General features: G+C 46.1%; 1 protein-coding gene across 1 annotated transcript in view; it reads left to right on the top strand.

Moving 5' to 3' along the window:
- Window positions 1-15,830, top strand: part of LOC134487652 (vomeronasal type-2 receptor 26-like) — a 31,384-nt gene that overhangs the window by 4,078 nt on the left and 11,476 nt on the right. The window contains exons 4-5 of the mRNA XM_063289581.1: window positions 12,636-12,930; window positions 14,521-14,750. Coding sequence (XP_063145651.1) covers window positions 12,636-12,930; window positions 14,521-14,750 — 525 coding nt within the window. The remainder of the gene's footprint in view (window positions 1-12,635; window positions 12,931-14,520; window positions 14,751-15,830) is intronic.

Below are 15,830 nucleotides of genomic sequence, written 5' to 3'. Positions count from 1 at the left end.
CAGGGAAAGATGCATCCTTTCCTGGGGATGCAGAATGTCCTTCTCAGTGAGAAAAAGGGTTGTTGAATCAGAAAAGATGGTAGCCCTGTGGGGAAAAATATAGTGTGAATGTTACACATTAGAGGTCTGATCTATGGCATGTCCCAGAATGGTTGGGATTGAAAAGATTCCTGCTGGAAACCCAAGGTACAATGAAGAGTAGGCACCATTCCTATTCAGTTGGATCTTTATGACTCTTCATTTTAGAAAGGCTCAGTTGAGCAGGCCTTGCTTTGTATGAAGAGGTCCCAGTTTGTCCTATTCTGACTAAGAGATGGCCAGGCAGAATTACAATTAAGTCCTTTATTTACAATAAAATATTTACAACCATTGAGAGTCCTTAGAATGGATTAGACATTATAGATGAGTCAATTCCACCCAGGCAGTGAAGGAAGGCCAGGAAAGGATGCAAGATCAGGAGCAGAAGGAGCTCATGGCAGCACAGCAAGACAGACTTCAGCTAACCCTCTCAATGAAGAAGCAAGACCAATGAATGAAGCTTGAGGCTCGGCTGCAGGGTGCGGCACGGAGGTGAGGCTAGGCTTGGAGATGGAGGCTAGGCAACACTCGGCTGGCATGACCAGACAAGATGAGGTTCTGGATATGAGGCAGGTCTCAACTGGAACTGCGATACTTGGCTTAGGATTGGAGACAAGGCTGGACTCTGTTGAACTGAGAAGGTGAGGCTTGGAACTAGAGACAAGGCTGAGCATGACTGGAACGGCTTGACGAGGCTTGGAACTTGAGGCAAGGCTGAATGTGGCTGGGATGACTTTACGAGGCTTGGAGCTGGAGGCAGGGCTGGACTTGACTGGAGAGGTAAGAAAGGACTCGGAACAGGAAGTAAGGCAGGACTCGGCTGGAATGGCCAGACGGAGCTTGGAACTGGATGCAAGGCTGGATTCAGCTGGAGCGGAGTGCAGGGAAGGTAGACCAAGATTGACAGCAGTTGCTGGCTCTGATTTTGTGTTGGCTACAGGCAAGGCTCCGGTTTCTGGCAAGGACTTTTCCGCAGAAGCTGTGAACTTGAAGGATCAGTTGTCTCTGGCAGATTGCTCGTTGCACTGCTGCCTTTTAATATGATCCTTTTTGCGCCATTTCTCCTCTGTAGCCAATCAGGTTGCTTTTTGCTTGGTGCATTTCTCTGTTATCCTCTCTCGAGCACTGATTAGAGGATTCAAACCACGTTCAGGATACTGCCCAATCAGCGCTTCCGAATTCTCCCCCTCTGCTAAGTCACTCCTGGTTTCAATTCCCCAATAAGTTTGCTTTTCCCCTTCAGACTCAGGATAAGTTTTAATTTCGGACTCAGATTCAGAGTCAAGTCTTCCACAGTTCCAACTTCCAGCATCCATTGGTGGGTCAGGAATGCTACTGGTTTGAATCCCTGGGAGCTGTTCCTGGTTCCTCTTGGTGAACCAGTGCTTCTGAAGAAGTTCAGGAAATGGAAATTGGAATATGGAAAGACATAATGTATTTTACTGGGGTGGGTGGGTGGTTCTGTGCCTTCAAGATAGTCTTGATTCCTGGCGACAAGTTCCCATAGTTCTCTCGGCAAGATTTTTGGAAGGGGCTTCCCATTGCATTCTTCGTGATGAGAGAATGACTGGCCCCAAATCACCAACATCGCTGGCTTTGTTCCTAAGGCAGCACTAGAACTCATGGTCTCGTGTTCATTGTATAGGTCATCTCAAACATCCTCTTTTTTCTTTTCGAATTTAGAAGGTGCCCTTTGCCAGGTGTGGCATGAAGAGGTGCCATGCAGGGGAGAGGAGAAGGGTTCCAAAGGGCCAGCAGGTCTGCTGCTACCAATGTGACCCTTGTCCAGGAGGGACCATTTCTAATCAGACAGGTAGGGCAAACCTGGGGAACCCCTTCCATAGCAGAGCTTCCAGGATCAAGGAAGCCATTCAGTTGATAATATGAAGTTTTGTCTTACATTTCTGATAGATTTGAGGTGCATCAAAGTATTCTTTGTTTTCAGAGAGAAGCTTCCATGCATGGACCTAAACTGCCCCATTCCCACAGTCTAACTCCCAAAGCAGAGAACCTAAGGGCCTTAAGTCCTTTGTAGCTCCAAATCTATCTTACCTTTCTCCCTCCTGAAGCCAATTACCCCATGAATCACTTTTGTTTAGGCTAAGACTCCCTTCTTTCTCCTTCTTCCCATTCCTCATCTGTATATGTATCTCTTTCACGTTATGACCTTCTCAGGAGACACCAACAGATTACTTACCCAACCAGCAAATAGCAGGATTCCTGGCTGACACATCTTTATATATTCTTGGGGTTCCTGAATAAAGTGAAATACCCAAGTGACAACATGTCTCACAGCAAAGGCAAAACATCAGAGTTGTCAAGCCAGTTGGAGCTCAAATATCCCTGTCTCTGACCAACTCATCCTCAGGGTCGTCCTGAACTAATGATGAATTGCCTTTTTCTGGGCTGCAGAATCTTCTTCCCTGGGAAGGGGAAGGGCCCCCTTCCTTCCATCACTTTCTTTTTGAGTTGGCCATTGAAGAAGGGGAACTTCCATGTAATTCCTGAGACACTGGGAGGGGGAGAGACCTTGTGCACTGCAGATGCACCTGGAAAACTAAGACAAAGATTCTTGATTTCAGATGCAGCTCACTGTGATGCTTGCCAAGAGGATCAGTACCCCAACAAGGACAATGACCACTGCATTGCCAAGAAGATCCACTTCCTTTCCTATCAAGAGACCCTGGAATACGCTTTAGCTTCTCTCGCTCTTTCTCTCTCTGTGATCACCTCTGCAGTCCTGGCGATTTTCCTTAAGCATCGAGACACACCAATCGTCAAGGCCAACAACCGAGATCTCACCTACATCCTCCTGGTCTCCCTCCTCCTCTCCTTCCTCTGCTCTTTCCTCTTCATTGGTCAACCTGGGAAGCTCACCTGTCTCTTCCAAAAACTGCCTTTGCCATTCTCTTTTCCATTGCTGTTTCTTCTGTGTTGGCAAAAACTGTCATGGTGGTTCTGGCCTTCATGATCACCAAGCCAGGGAACAGGGGGTGCTGCAGCAGTCAAAATTTCAGGCATAGGTCATAAGGCCGTTTTTCAGTGCTGTCCTAATTTCAAATGGTCGCTGAATGAATGGTTGTTAAGTGAAGACTACCTACAGAGAGAGCCCATATGAAACCAACCTATGTTCCATTGCCTGTTTCCAGGGAGAAACAAAATTATCTTTTAAAACTAAGGGAGTCAGTGTGACTGGGAAGAATTGTATTTTAAGCCGGTATATTGCTATCATCTTCCATGCCCTGACCTGAATTGATGGCATTCTTGTCTCGAGTCTTGACTGGGCATTTGGAGTTCCATTGGGAGAGGCTAAACTTGATCGCAAAAGGTTTGTTTCCACAGAATCCTGCAGCTGCTTCTTCAGATACATGCCTGTTTGTGCCCCATAAAGAGTCTTAATCGCTGTTTATCACAATTGTGACTCCCTATGGAGCTATTCCCCTGTTTTGTTTTGTTTTGTTTTGTTTTCTTTTGTTTTTTGTGCCTTCCAGTCAGCGTTGACTCCTGGCAAGTGCCTGGACAGGTGCCTGGAGTTTTCTTGGCAAGACTTCAGAGGCGGTTTGCCATTGCCTGCTTCCCATCCATTCTGGATGGATGGATGGATGGATGGGTGTGAATCAATGGCATTGTTAGCAAACCGTTCGGTATCGGGCGGAGAGAAAGGAAGACAACGTTGTGTGATAGTCTCTTGGATGTTTCAGGTCCTTACAAGAATGCTTACAGATACGTTGAGAGGGGCAGAGGGCCGACCCGGCAGCACCCCACATATCAGAGCCCACTGGCCGACCTCTCATCTCCCCTACCATGGACTGAAAACATCCCCAATGCAGCCAGTGCCCAGAAGGGTCTCCAATCCCAACCCTTCTAGGTGGTCCCGTAGGATACCCTGCTTGATGGCAGGAACTCCACATAGATGAGCAGGAGGGTCATCTCCTCGGAGGAAGAGCGTTCGCTGGTAATCTCCACAGACACTGCCTCACGCTCAGAGTCCAACTTGCAACGGATCTGAGTGATTTTCTCCTGCAGATGCCCAGAAAACTCTTCAGCTTGGCCCTGTAGGTGGATCTCTGGATCCCCTTTCCCTAGAAGGGATCGGGTAATCTTAAACGGGGCCACCAGGTGGCATTCTGCGGATGCAATAGGAGTGGAGAAATACTGGCTTTTTGCCCCTCTTACCACCACAGGACTTAAAGGTTGCTCTAGCTTGTGTTCAGTCAGGTTCGGTCTTTGTCTTCCTCCAGCAGCATTCTAGGCATCTCTTAACCCTCTTCAGAACCCTGAGCACCTCCGTGAACCACTGGGAATGTCGGGTTCGATAAGAAAAGAGAGGCCGCACAGATGCAACCTTGTCCAAGGCCCCGGCCGCTTTCCTATTCCAGGCAGCGGCCAAGACCTCCACTGCCATCGGTCTCTGAAGATGATAGGTCAAAGCTGCTGCCACCACACAGTGCAAGGGCTCACTGCGGAGTAAAAAGAGCAGGTCAAAGGCACTCTTGAAAAACGATTATTACATGGACAAGCCTTCTCTCATTTTATCACTGGTTGAAAATGTTTTCAAATTGTAAGGCTGCTTGAAAGCCAAAATAAACGTGGTCTATCTATAGAGGTGTCTTGTGTGAGATGCGGGGGGCGATATAAATGTGAGCAATAAATAAATAATACCTGGAGCAATCCTACAAAATATAAGCAAATGCTGGGTTTGCAAGCACCTAGAAAGGAAGAAGGTGATTACCAGAAACCTGTCCAGGTTTGTTAAAACAGGTTGTGCAGGACAAATCATATTGCTTTGACACTGGGGCTCCATTACAAGATTTGTATGGCTGCCCATCTTACAGCACTGCCCTTCAAAGGCAGTCCCACGGAGAGCCCGTCGCAAGAATCCAGCGGGAGATGATCAAGGCAGGAGGCACCGTGAGGAGAGCCTCTTGATCCAGGGCAGGCACACCTGTTTCACAAGCTGAACCTGTGCAAAGGCCTTTCTGGTCACAGCTGCCATCTGTTGAGGTTTTCCTACTAATAGATTAAGCTACTATTATACCTAATCATTTGGCCGGGTGAAAGGTTGCAAGTGATTGTCTCCTCTCACGTGCTTCATGCAAAATAGCCTGGGGGGAGGACCTGCCCGGACTTGTTCTTCACTTCTTCTTTTTCTCTCTGCTGGAAATGTAGCTCAGCAAGGCTTGCTCCAAAAAGGGAGCTAGGTCCTTTAAATGTTTTGCTTTTGTTTTTGTTTTCTGTAAATAAATTATTTTTATAGAAATGCTTGGTGTGTGACTTTTTTGACCTCTCCTGGGCTAAAGGCTTTCCCAGCATTCTGCAACAGGTTATGTGCCCAGTAAACAACGCAGTAAAACCCAGAGAGAAAAGAGAGATCAACTCCACACCTCATGCACAATTTAAAGGCAGGTAGCAAAGACCTGTGAAGATTTTCTTTGGAGCCACCTGGAGATTTTCCAGCAACTGCCGGTCTGCAGGACTTAGAAGCTAGCTGAGGTGACTTGCAAAAGAAGGAAGAAGCCATGGCTGCCTCCCAGCCCTCAGCGATGTCTCTGGAGCGCCTATCAGAGACCAACTATTTGAATTGGGCCCTGAAGATGGAGATGTATCTTCGCAGAGAGAATCTTTGGCTGCAAATTGGTGAGCAAACCCCCCAAAATCCCAGTGCTGAATGGCTGAGACAGGATGAGCGGGCTAGAGCCACCATTATCTTGGGAGTTGAGGACAATCAGCTAGTCCACGTGCGAGGCATGCAGTCTGCAAAGCAACTTTGGGACGCTTTGAGAGACTTATATGTAAAGGCAACAGCAGGGAGTAAAGTTACTCTGACGAAAAAGCTGTACAGAGCCTACCTTGCAGAAGGAGATAGCCTTCCTGAGCACCTGCATTTTATTCAGCAGCTGTATGTTGAGTTGCAGGAGAGAGGAATGGAATTTACACCTCTCACAAAATCCTATATCCTCCTGTCCTCACTAAATGAAACGTGGGACACGCTGATTTGTACCCTGGAGGCTATGCCTGAAGCAGACCTCACCCCATCGTATGTTACACAGCGCTTACTCGCTGAATGGGAGAAGAGAGAGGAAAGATCCCCCCCCATCTCTTCTGGAAAGCTGCAAGACCAGAAAATGAGGGAAAAGAAGGGAAAGGAACCTGAGGCCACAGCGCTAGCAAGCCAGCGATGCTTCACTTGTGGTTCAGCTGGACATTTGCAAAGAGACTGTGCCATGAGACCCAAGAGTAGAAAGACAGAGCAGAAGAACACAAGGGCAACACAGAAGAAGGCTCTTCAGACAACCCAAATTGCACAGGTTGCTGAGAAGGGTAATTCTGATGTATGGGTGTTAGATTCTGGGGCCAGTTGTCATTTATGTAATTGTAAAAGCTCTTTTGTGTCACTGTCTAAAACTGAAAGACAAAGTGTATCTTTGGCTGATGGGTCTGTCACCAAAATTATGGGACAAGGTGACTTGTATTTATCCTGCTTAGGAGAAACTGTAAAAGGTGTGTTGTATGTGCCAAATTTACAATCAAACCTTTTATCTGTGGCACAATTGGCTGCAACAGGGTATATCATAACATTTAAGAAAAATGGTTGTGAGATACGAAAAAATGGGAAATTGTGTGCTACTGGTATGTTAAAAGACTCCTTGTATATTGTGCAAAATGCAAGGAAGCCAAGCTGCAAGGCTGCAGTTGGCAACACACCATATCATGACCAATGTGTACACCTGATGCACAGGAGATTTGGTCATGCTAATATCAAGTATATAGCACAAATGCCACAGCTGTGTGCTGACCTAAAGATAAAACCCTGTGATAAATACTTAGATTGTGTAGTTTGCAAAGAATGCAAAACACTAAAAGCTCCTGTGAGTAAGCACAGTGACAGAGTTACAACTAGACCTTTGGAAATTGTACACTCTGATATTATTGGTCCTTTTGCTCCAAGTCTTGGACAAGCAAGGTATGCAATGACCATCATTGATGATTTCTCAAGATACACATTTATCTACATCTTAAAACATAAAGATGAGGCATTTGAGAAATTTAAAAGTTTTGTGACATGGGCAAATGGAAAATTCCCTAGGCCTGTATCTGCACTCCAATGTGATAGAGGAGGAGAATACCTTTCTCACAAATTCAGAAGGTTCCTAGTGGAAAAGGGGATAGAACAAATTCTTTCTAACCCGTACACCCCTCAGCAAAATGGTGTTGCTGAAAGAAAGGGCAGAACCTTGCAAAATGCGATGGAATGCATGTTAAAAGATTCACGATTATGTTTTAGGTTCTGGGGAGAAGCTTTATCGACTGCTTGTTATGTACAGAACAGGTTGTATAACTCTGTGATTCAGGACACTCCATTCCATTTGTTTTATGGTGTGAAACCAAAGGTAAGCCATCTTAGAGTGTTTGGTAGCACTGCATGGGTTCACATTCCAAAACAGCAGAGAAGGAAAGGAGGCCCCACAACAAAGAAAGCCATCTTTGTTGGCTATGAACAAAGCCAGAGGAGCTACAGGTTCATAATGGGAGAGAAATTAATAATTAGCAAAAGCGCTTCTTTTGCTGAACAAAACTGGGGGAGATTAAATTCTAGCTCTCCAGTTGAACTGACCACCACAAGAGAACAGCAAGGACTTGCTGATGGTGATCTTTTGCCTGATGAGGACATTAAACCAGAAAAGCAAATTGATCTGTCTGATGAGATAGATGCTTCTCAGGAAAGTGATAGGAGTCAAAATTTAAGCCCTGTATTACCTCGCAGATCTCAGAGGAGTAATAAAGGCGTTCCTCCATCACGTTTTCAGGCTGAAACAGTAAAGGCTTTTCACATATTTACAGAACCTGAGTCTTTAGAACAAGTGAATGCTTTACCACCTGAGATTGCACAAAATTGGCATTCTGCCATGCAACAGGAATTAGCATCCTTGAAAGAAAATAAAACATGGAAACTGGTAAATCTACCTCCCAATGAACGCTGTCTGGGTTGTAGGTGGGTTTTCAAACTGAAAAGGGATGCTGATGGCAAAATCCAAAAATATAAAGCAAGGTTGGTTGCAAAAGGGTTCACTCAAAGGAAAGATTTAGACTTTGACAAGACTTTTGCACCAGTTACTAAAGGTGAATCAATTAGATTACTGTTAAAAGTTGCTGCACTCAAGGGAATGTCAGTTAACCACTATGACATTCAAACTGCATTTCTCTATGGTGATATAGACCACAGATTATACATGCAGCAACCCCCTGGCTATGAAAAAGGGGAGAATCTAGTCTGTGAACTGCAGAAGTCAATCTATGGGTTAAAACAAGCTGCTAGATCCTGGAACCAAAAAGTAGATGAAAAACTGCAGAGTTTTGGTTTTGAAAAAGGAAAAGCAGATCCCTGTGTATATATGAAGAAGGACAAACAAGGCTGTATGTATCTGTGCATTTATGTTGATGATTTGCTGCTATTCACATCAACAGAAAAACAAAGGCTTGATTTTGAAGCCTGCATGAAAAGCCATTTCATATTAAAAAGCCTTGGAGTTGTGACCAAGTACCTAGGTTTGAAAAAAAAAACACAGGAAGAAAAATGGTAACTTTCTGTTAAACCAAAGGGGAGATAATGGTAATGTGAATGGAAAGACATATAAAGTCAGAGAAGATTGGTTTGCAACTTAATCTATAGTGTAAAAAGGGGAGTGTTGAGGTTTTCCTACTAATAGATTAAGCTACTATTATACCTAATCATTTGGCCGGGTGAAAGGTTGCAAGTGATTGTCTCCTCTCACGTGCTTCATGCAAAATAGCCTGGGGGGAGGACCTGCCCGGACTTGTTCTTCACTTCTTCTTTTTCTCTCTGCTGGAAATGTAGCTCAGCAAGGCTTGCTCCAAAAAGGGAGCTAGGTCCTTTAAATGTTTTGCTTTTGTTTTTGTTTTCTGTAAATAAATTATTTTTATAGAAATGCTTGGTGTGTGACTTTTTTGACCTCTCCTGGGCTAAAGGCTTTCCCAGCATTCTGCAACACCATCTGCTCTTCAAGCAGCAACTGAGAGTCCAGGAAGAACAACTCAGACTTTGCACCAGTCCCGAGGGTGGCTGTGGAACCCCATTTGGGAGCAACCATGGAAAGTCCAGCACAGGGAGGATGAAGGACCCACAGTCCAGGACTGAGTTAGAGCCTCTTCTGCCCCATCCAGCCCCAGGCACCGGAAGATGTCCTTGATGGCATTGCTTGGATGGCCGGCGGTTGAGATGCACAACTGAGCATCATCAGTATACTGATGATACTTGACCTCAAGGCAACTGATGATCTCCTGGCAGCCTCCTGTGGGTGTTAAGCAGGAGGGAAGAGAACACCCAGCCTGAGGCACACTGAAAATCATGGGGCTCTGACCCAACATCTCCCGTCTGACTGAAACCAGCTTCAGAGAGAGGAGGAGAACCATGTGGCCTCATGCACTCCACCCTCACTCTCTGCAGCCAGTCCAGGACATCATGGTTGACGGTTTTCTTTCCTCCCCATCTGGCAGTTCTGAGGATGTATCGCAGGCTCACTTCTCTGGCTCCACACAGTTGTTAGAAACCTGAAGGCAACAAGGGAGGTGACCTTGACAGAAGCACACAAGAACCATTGCTAGGCAAAGGGGGCTGAAACGTTCCTTAAGTTGTGGGAAGCAAGATAATATTCGGGAGCAGATCAGGCAGATTCCTTGGGGCATAAGAAGGAGGGGAGATCCAGCACAATCCAATTGGAAAGATTCCGTTCTTAAAGCCATTCTTAAGGAAGCGTAGTTCTGGTCATCTCATGGAGTTGATTTTCTGGTCAGACCCACCTAATGGGGCTCACAGGAACCCTCCAGCAGGGTTCAAATTAGCCTTGCACCTGAGTGACCACCTTGCCTCTCTATTTTTACATTGATATTTATGCTTTATTGATTTTATTGTAATTTCTTTGTTTGATGGTTGTGAGCTTCCCAGAGTCATTGAGAGTCAGGTGGCATACAAGTTTAATAAATTATTATTGTTGTTGTTGTTGTTGGTCTATAGGAGAAAATAGCTTCCAAGGTCATCTCCTACCAAGGGAGTATAAATAAGCCACTTGTTCGATCCAAACACAGCATTATTGCTCCCACTTCCAAGGGCCCAGCTGTCTACCATGCTGCCCTTGTGGCCCTTCGCCCTCCCTCCACCTCAGCAGACTATGGCAGAGGCCGGACGCCATCCTGGCTGCAGGTGCTCAGTTTCCCATCGGAGAAACAGTTGGCTGCTCCCTGGCTCTCCAGTCCATCTGCCCCCTGGGTCACCAACCAGAGACACAAACATGTTTTTTAACCTACTGGCATGTGAACAAAATCTATTGCTAAGTGCGTAAAAAATTGCTCCTCCCTGGATTTATCATAAGAACAGTAATTCTTCATGTATCCCCTCTGGTTTTTTCCCCAGAAAAGACATCCAAGTGAAAACCTGCTTAAAATAAATCTGCTCTGAGCTCTCCCAAGGGGGGCTGGACAGGTCACTGTAGCTTGTCTTGCAAGGAGGTGATTTCCTTCGAGGGATCAGACTCAATTTTCTCTTTGCTGTCAGCTCAAACACACCTAAGTCGAAGCATGCTTGATATAAATTGGCCTTGAGCGCATGTGAGAGGCACAGCCTGCCTCTTTTTATGGAGGATCTGAACAAGCCTTGATTTTTACTGAGGCATGAAGGCGAGGAGAATGAAAAATGATTGGGCTGCCTCACTTGCTGCTCCTCATCTGGCTCCTGCCCTCAACGACTCATAAGATGACACAAACCATATGTGTACTGAGGAACCCTTTGCAGACTCTGGAGGACCACTACAGGCCTGGCGATCTCATTATCGGGGGCAATTTGCCCCTGACAAGCTTGTTTTACTTTGTGTTGCTAGACTTTCAGAAAGACCCATTCCTGTCGGACACCAAATATTTGTAAGTTTGAGCTGGAGGGGGAAGGGGCAGAGGATTGCCTGCCTTGCTTTGGATTCAGGGCCTGCTTTCAGAGTTTCTTGTTCTGGTGATGTTTGCAATGTCCCAGCACAGTTCAGGAGCCTTGGTGCCTTTCTCGATGAAGAGCCAAGCTCAGAAAATAGTTCAGAATGTTCCACTTTTCAGGACTTCAGCAGGAAGATGATAGACAGCTTCAAAAGAGAGGAGGCAGAATAGCTCCTAAACTTGGGTGACCTAGTGAAGAAGTTGATTTCACATTAATTTGGACAGAAAATGATGTGTGTGTGTGGGGGGGTAAAGTCAAAGAAAAAGCCAATCTGTTTACAGGGTGGAGGTGCAGGAAGAAAAGGCAATTCAGTTTGGGGATCCGTAGTGCTCCTTAGTAACAGCCTTCAGTAAACGGATTCTGTGGCCCCTGCTGGAATATTGGGAAGAGCGAGGGTTATCCGAGCTGAAGAAGCTGCTTGAGGGGACAAGCAAAGGGATTAGGGGGCCAGCAGAGCGACTGGGAAAGAAGGCAGCCGCCGGAGCAAAGGGAAGAAGGGGGGGATGGTACAGGGGTATGAAAGAGGGGGGGGGGGTGAGGAGGAAGAGGAGGGTCTCTCTGCTTTCTCAAAAATTCCTCCAGGCTAAAGGCAAGAAGTTTCAAAACCAATACAAGGAAGCCCTTCTTGAAAAACCAGGCTCAGTTAAGTGGTGGGACTTGCCCCAGCGTGTTGTTTGGATGGTTTTTTAAGGGGGTGGATCGATTTGTGGAGGAGATGGATATCATGGACTGTGTGAAAAGCGCAGCACCCAGGCAGCAGGCTCTAAATACCAGCTCCTGGGGAGAGACCGGCTTCAATGCACCTGTAATGGTTTCTCACCATCTTATGATATCACATACCTTCATCATGGCTTGTTCTCCAGCTCCGTTTGCTTGCACTGAATGGCAGAGGCAACTTCCCAAAGAGGCTTTACTATTGACAAGTGCAGGAGCTGTGAGGTCAAAAGCTTGGCCATCTGTGTGTGAAGAACATGCCTTCACTGCTCAGCTGTGATCCTCCTCTGAGAAACCACCTTGGATTCCCATTCCCATGGATCTGAACCAGGGGTTTGTTGACTCTTGAAGAGCCTACCTTAGAGCCAGCTACCTGAGAGCCAGTGTGGGGTAGTGGTTAAAGGCATTGAGCTAGAAACTGGGAGACTGTGAGTTCTAGTCCCACCTTAGACACAAAACCAGCTGGGTGACTTTGGGCCAGTCACCCTCTCTCAGCCCCAGGAAGAGGGCAATGGCAAACCACTTCCAAAATCTTGCCAAAAGAACTGCAGGAGCTTTCCAGGCAGTCACTGGGAGTCAGCACCCACTCAAAGGCACACACACATATCTTAGACGAAAGATTACCCACATCGGTGGAAAATGAGTGTTTGGAGTTTCAGACGTAGTACTTTTCAGTCCCTACCATTGTTTCAAAGGAGTATCATCCAGATAACATTCTTAATCAGATGTTTTTGGCCAAAGCCTCAGAACAAAATCAGAAGTCCATGAGAACATCAGAAAAAGGCAAAACAAACTCCATCAGCACACATCACCTTTCCTGTAACGTTCCCTGATGTCTTTCTCATAGTATAGTCACACCCAACAACTACCAGCAGTTCCTGGCCTTGGTATTTGCAGTTGCAGAGGTCAACAAGGACCTGGTTCTCCTGCCCAATGTCACACTCGGCTTCCGCATCTACGACAATAGCCAGACTGAGAGGAGGATCTCCTTGAACAGCATCTCTCTGCTCTCCACACGAGGCCAAATGGTTCCAGGTTATCAATGTGACAGGCAGGACACCCTGCTGTCTGTCATCGGTGGCAGTGACTCCAAGTCTTCAAGGCAGATGGCCCCCATCTTCACCATCTTCAAGGTCCCACAGGTAAGGGGGTTCCATTGGATATTGGGGTGGGGCAGAAACAGAACAGAACTGAACATAGAAACCAAAGACCAATCAAAGTCCAAGTTCTATGGGGGCACATTATTTATTTATTATTATTTATATTCAGTTATTGCCTGCCCAACTCCAGTGAACTCTGGTGATGTCCAAAAGTAGAGAAAATATAAGAAAAGCAAGAAACATTAAATCAAAAGGCAGCACAGGCTGAAATACTCTGCTAACAAAACAAAACAGGGGCCATTAAACAATGACAAACAACCCCAGGCCTGGGACCAAAGGGTCCCAGACATGAACAGGCTCCAGACACTCGGTCAAGACATGGCAGCTCCACCTGTGCCACTTTGGGTGGAGATGTAGGGCTGGGTATCATCAGCATACTGATGATACCGCATCCCGGACAGGTGGAGGACCTCACACAGCGGTTTCATGTAGATGTTGAACAGGAGAGGGGAGAGCGTCGAGCCCTGAGGAACCCCACACATGAGGGGCCTCAGATATGATCCCTCCCCACCATTAACCCAGACTGGAACCGACCACTGAGGAAGGAGGTGAACCACGGGAGGACAGTCCCTCTCACTCTTAACCCCTGAAAGAGGTCCAGAAGGGTCCTGTGGTTGACAGTATCAAAAGTCACTGAGAGATCAAGGAGCACTAGAGTGGAGGCACCACCCTCATCCTGTCTCTGCCAGAGGTTATCAGTAAGCAGGACCAAAGCTCTCTCTCTACTGTACCCTGGTCTGAAGCCAGACTGAAATGGGTCCAAATAATTTGTGTCCTCCAAGGTCTTCTGTCGCTATCATCCAACCACCTTTTCCACAACCATCCCAGAAAGGGGAGATTGGAAAGTGGCTGATAATTCTACAACTGGGAAGGGTCCATCAATGACCTCTTGAGGAGGGGGCAGACCACCACTTCCTCCAAGTCTGATGGGATCACCCCCTCTCTCAAAGAGGCTGAAACCACCACATGAACCCGCCCTGTGGTCACCTTCCAGGCTGCTTTAATAATGCAGGAGGGGGCAGGGTCTAAAAAACAGGTGGCTAGACTAAGAGACATAAGGATCTTGCCCACTTTCTCAGGGGTAACAGAGTCAAACTCAGCCCAGATAAGGTCAGAAGGCTGTTTCCTCATGAGGACTTGCCCAGTCGGAGTCCAACTCCAACATCAGGAGTACGTGACTTGGAGACCCCATTCTACAATTGAATTCATATTCGTATTTCGTGTGTCAGAATATTATAACCCCAAAGGACAGATAACGAGATATTTCAGAAATACTCCCAGAGAAATTCCTTCTTAACTGATTCTTTGTAATCCCCTTTTAATCCAGTTTATACTTGGTTTCGGGGTACAGTTTTGCTCCCTTGCTTTTCACCGGTGACAGCCAGGTATAAAATGCCACTGGGGGGTCTTCTTTGGGTGGGAGGATTAACCTCGTCACTCAGAGTGAAGCTACCTCTATTTCAGCCCACCTGGTAGGGCAATAAATCATATGATGGATATACTTAAAGCCATCATAAAACTTGACCTTGTCTACAAAAAATGGTTTGTAAAAAAGCATCTTGCTTTCTCCAGCTTGGTGTTGGCTTTGAGTTCACTCAGGGAGACAGAACTGTTTATCCTTCCTTCTTCCGGATTAATCCCAAGGAACTTCCTCAGTATGTGGGTTTAGTCCAGCTGCTCCTGCACTTCCAGTGGAACTGGGTTGGGCTCCTGGCCCCCGAAGACGACAGAGGAGCAGGTTTCATCTCCTCCCTGGTGCCAATGCTCAAGGCGAAGGAGATCTGCCTGGCCTTCAGTGAAATGTGGGAGCCTGACAACATTTTGAGAAAAGCTAATAAACCGTTGAAACCTGTTCAGATTCCCAAATCATGGTTTAAAGCTGAAGTGATTATTCTGTTTGGAGACTCCAGTATAATGCAAATTTTACCAATGTCTCTGGTTTATTTTGAACAAATGATTACAACATCATTTGGGAAAATCTTGATCCTGACTTCCCATTGGGATGTTAGCATGATTATGTCTCAACAAATATTGAAATTCATGAAGTCGTTCCATGGTGCTTTGCATTTCAGGGACCACTCTGGTGATAGATCAGAATTCAGGCATTTCATCCTGTCTTTAGACCCCTTGAACCCCCAAGGAGACGTCTTTCTCCCTCCATGGTGGGAAAGGGTCTTTGGCTGCTGGGTTCTGAAATCAGGTGAAATCCCTCAAGAGGGATGGGTAGAATGTACAGGGAAGGAGAATGTCCAGAATCTGCCAACTTACGTTTTTGAAAAGAGCATGACAGGTGAAAGTTACAACATCTACAATGCCGTTTACTCTGTGGCACACGGACTACAGGCAATGCATGGATCAGGAGCCCGACCAGCCTTGATGAGGCTTGGAAAGAAGATCTCCCATGTCCACTCGTGGCAGGTAATGTCTCTGTCTTTTCCATTCCAAAGATCGTTAGTGAGGAAGGTTCCCAGTTTGGTCTAGTAGTTAAGGCACCAGGCTAGAAACCAGGAGACTGTGAGTTCGAGTCCCGCCTTAGGCATGAAAGCCGGCTGGGTGACCTTGGGCCAGTCCCTCTCTCTCAGCCCAACTCATCTGACAGGGTTGCTGCTGTGGGGAAAAGAGGAGGAGGAAGGAGTATTTGGTATGTTCCCTGCCTTGAGTTATTTATAAAATAATAAAGGCGGGATAGACAATAAATAAATAAATAAATAAATAAGCAGGCAAGCAAGCAAGCAAGCTAAAAGTACTAATGATTAAAGTATGGAATAAAATGCATGAAATATGTTAATAAAGGCGGGATAGAAAATAAATAAATAAATAAATAAATAAATAAATAAACAAACAAACAAACAAACAAACAAGCAAGCAAGCAAGCAAGCAAG

The sequence above is a fragment of the Candoia aspera genome, chromosome 1 (assembly GCF_035149785.1).
Source record: "Candoia aspera isolate rCanAsp1 chromosome 1, rCanAsp1.hap2, whole genome shotgun sequence".
Taxonomy (NCBI): domain Eukaryota; kingdom Metazoa; phylum Chordata; class Lepidosauria; order Squamata; family Boidae; genus Candoia; species Candoia aspera.
Note: the sequence above shows the minus strand (reverse complement) of the source record. Positions and strands in the feature narration are given on the sequence as shown.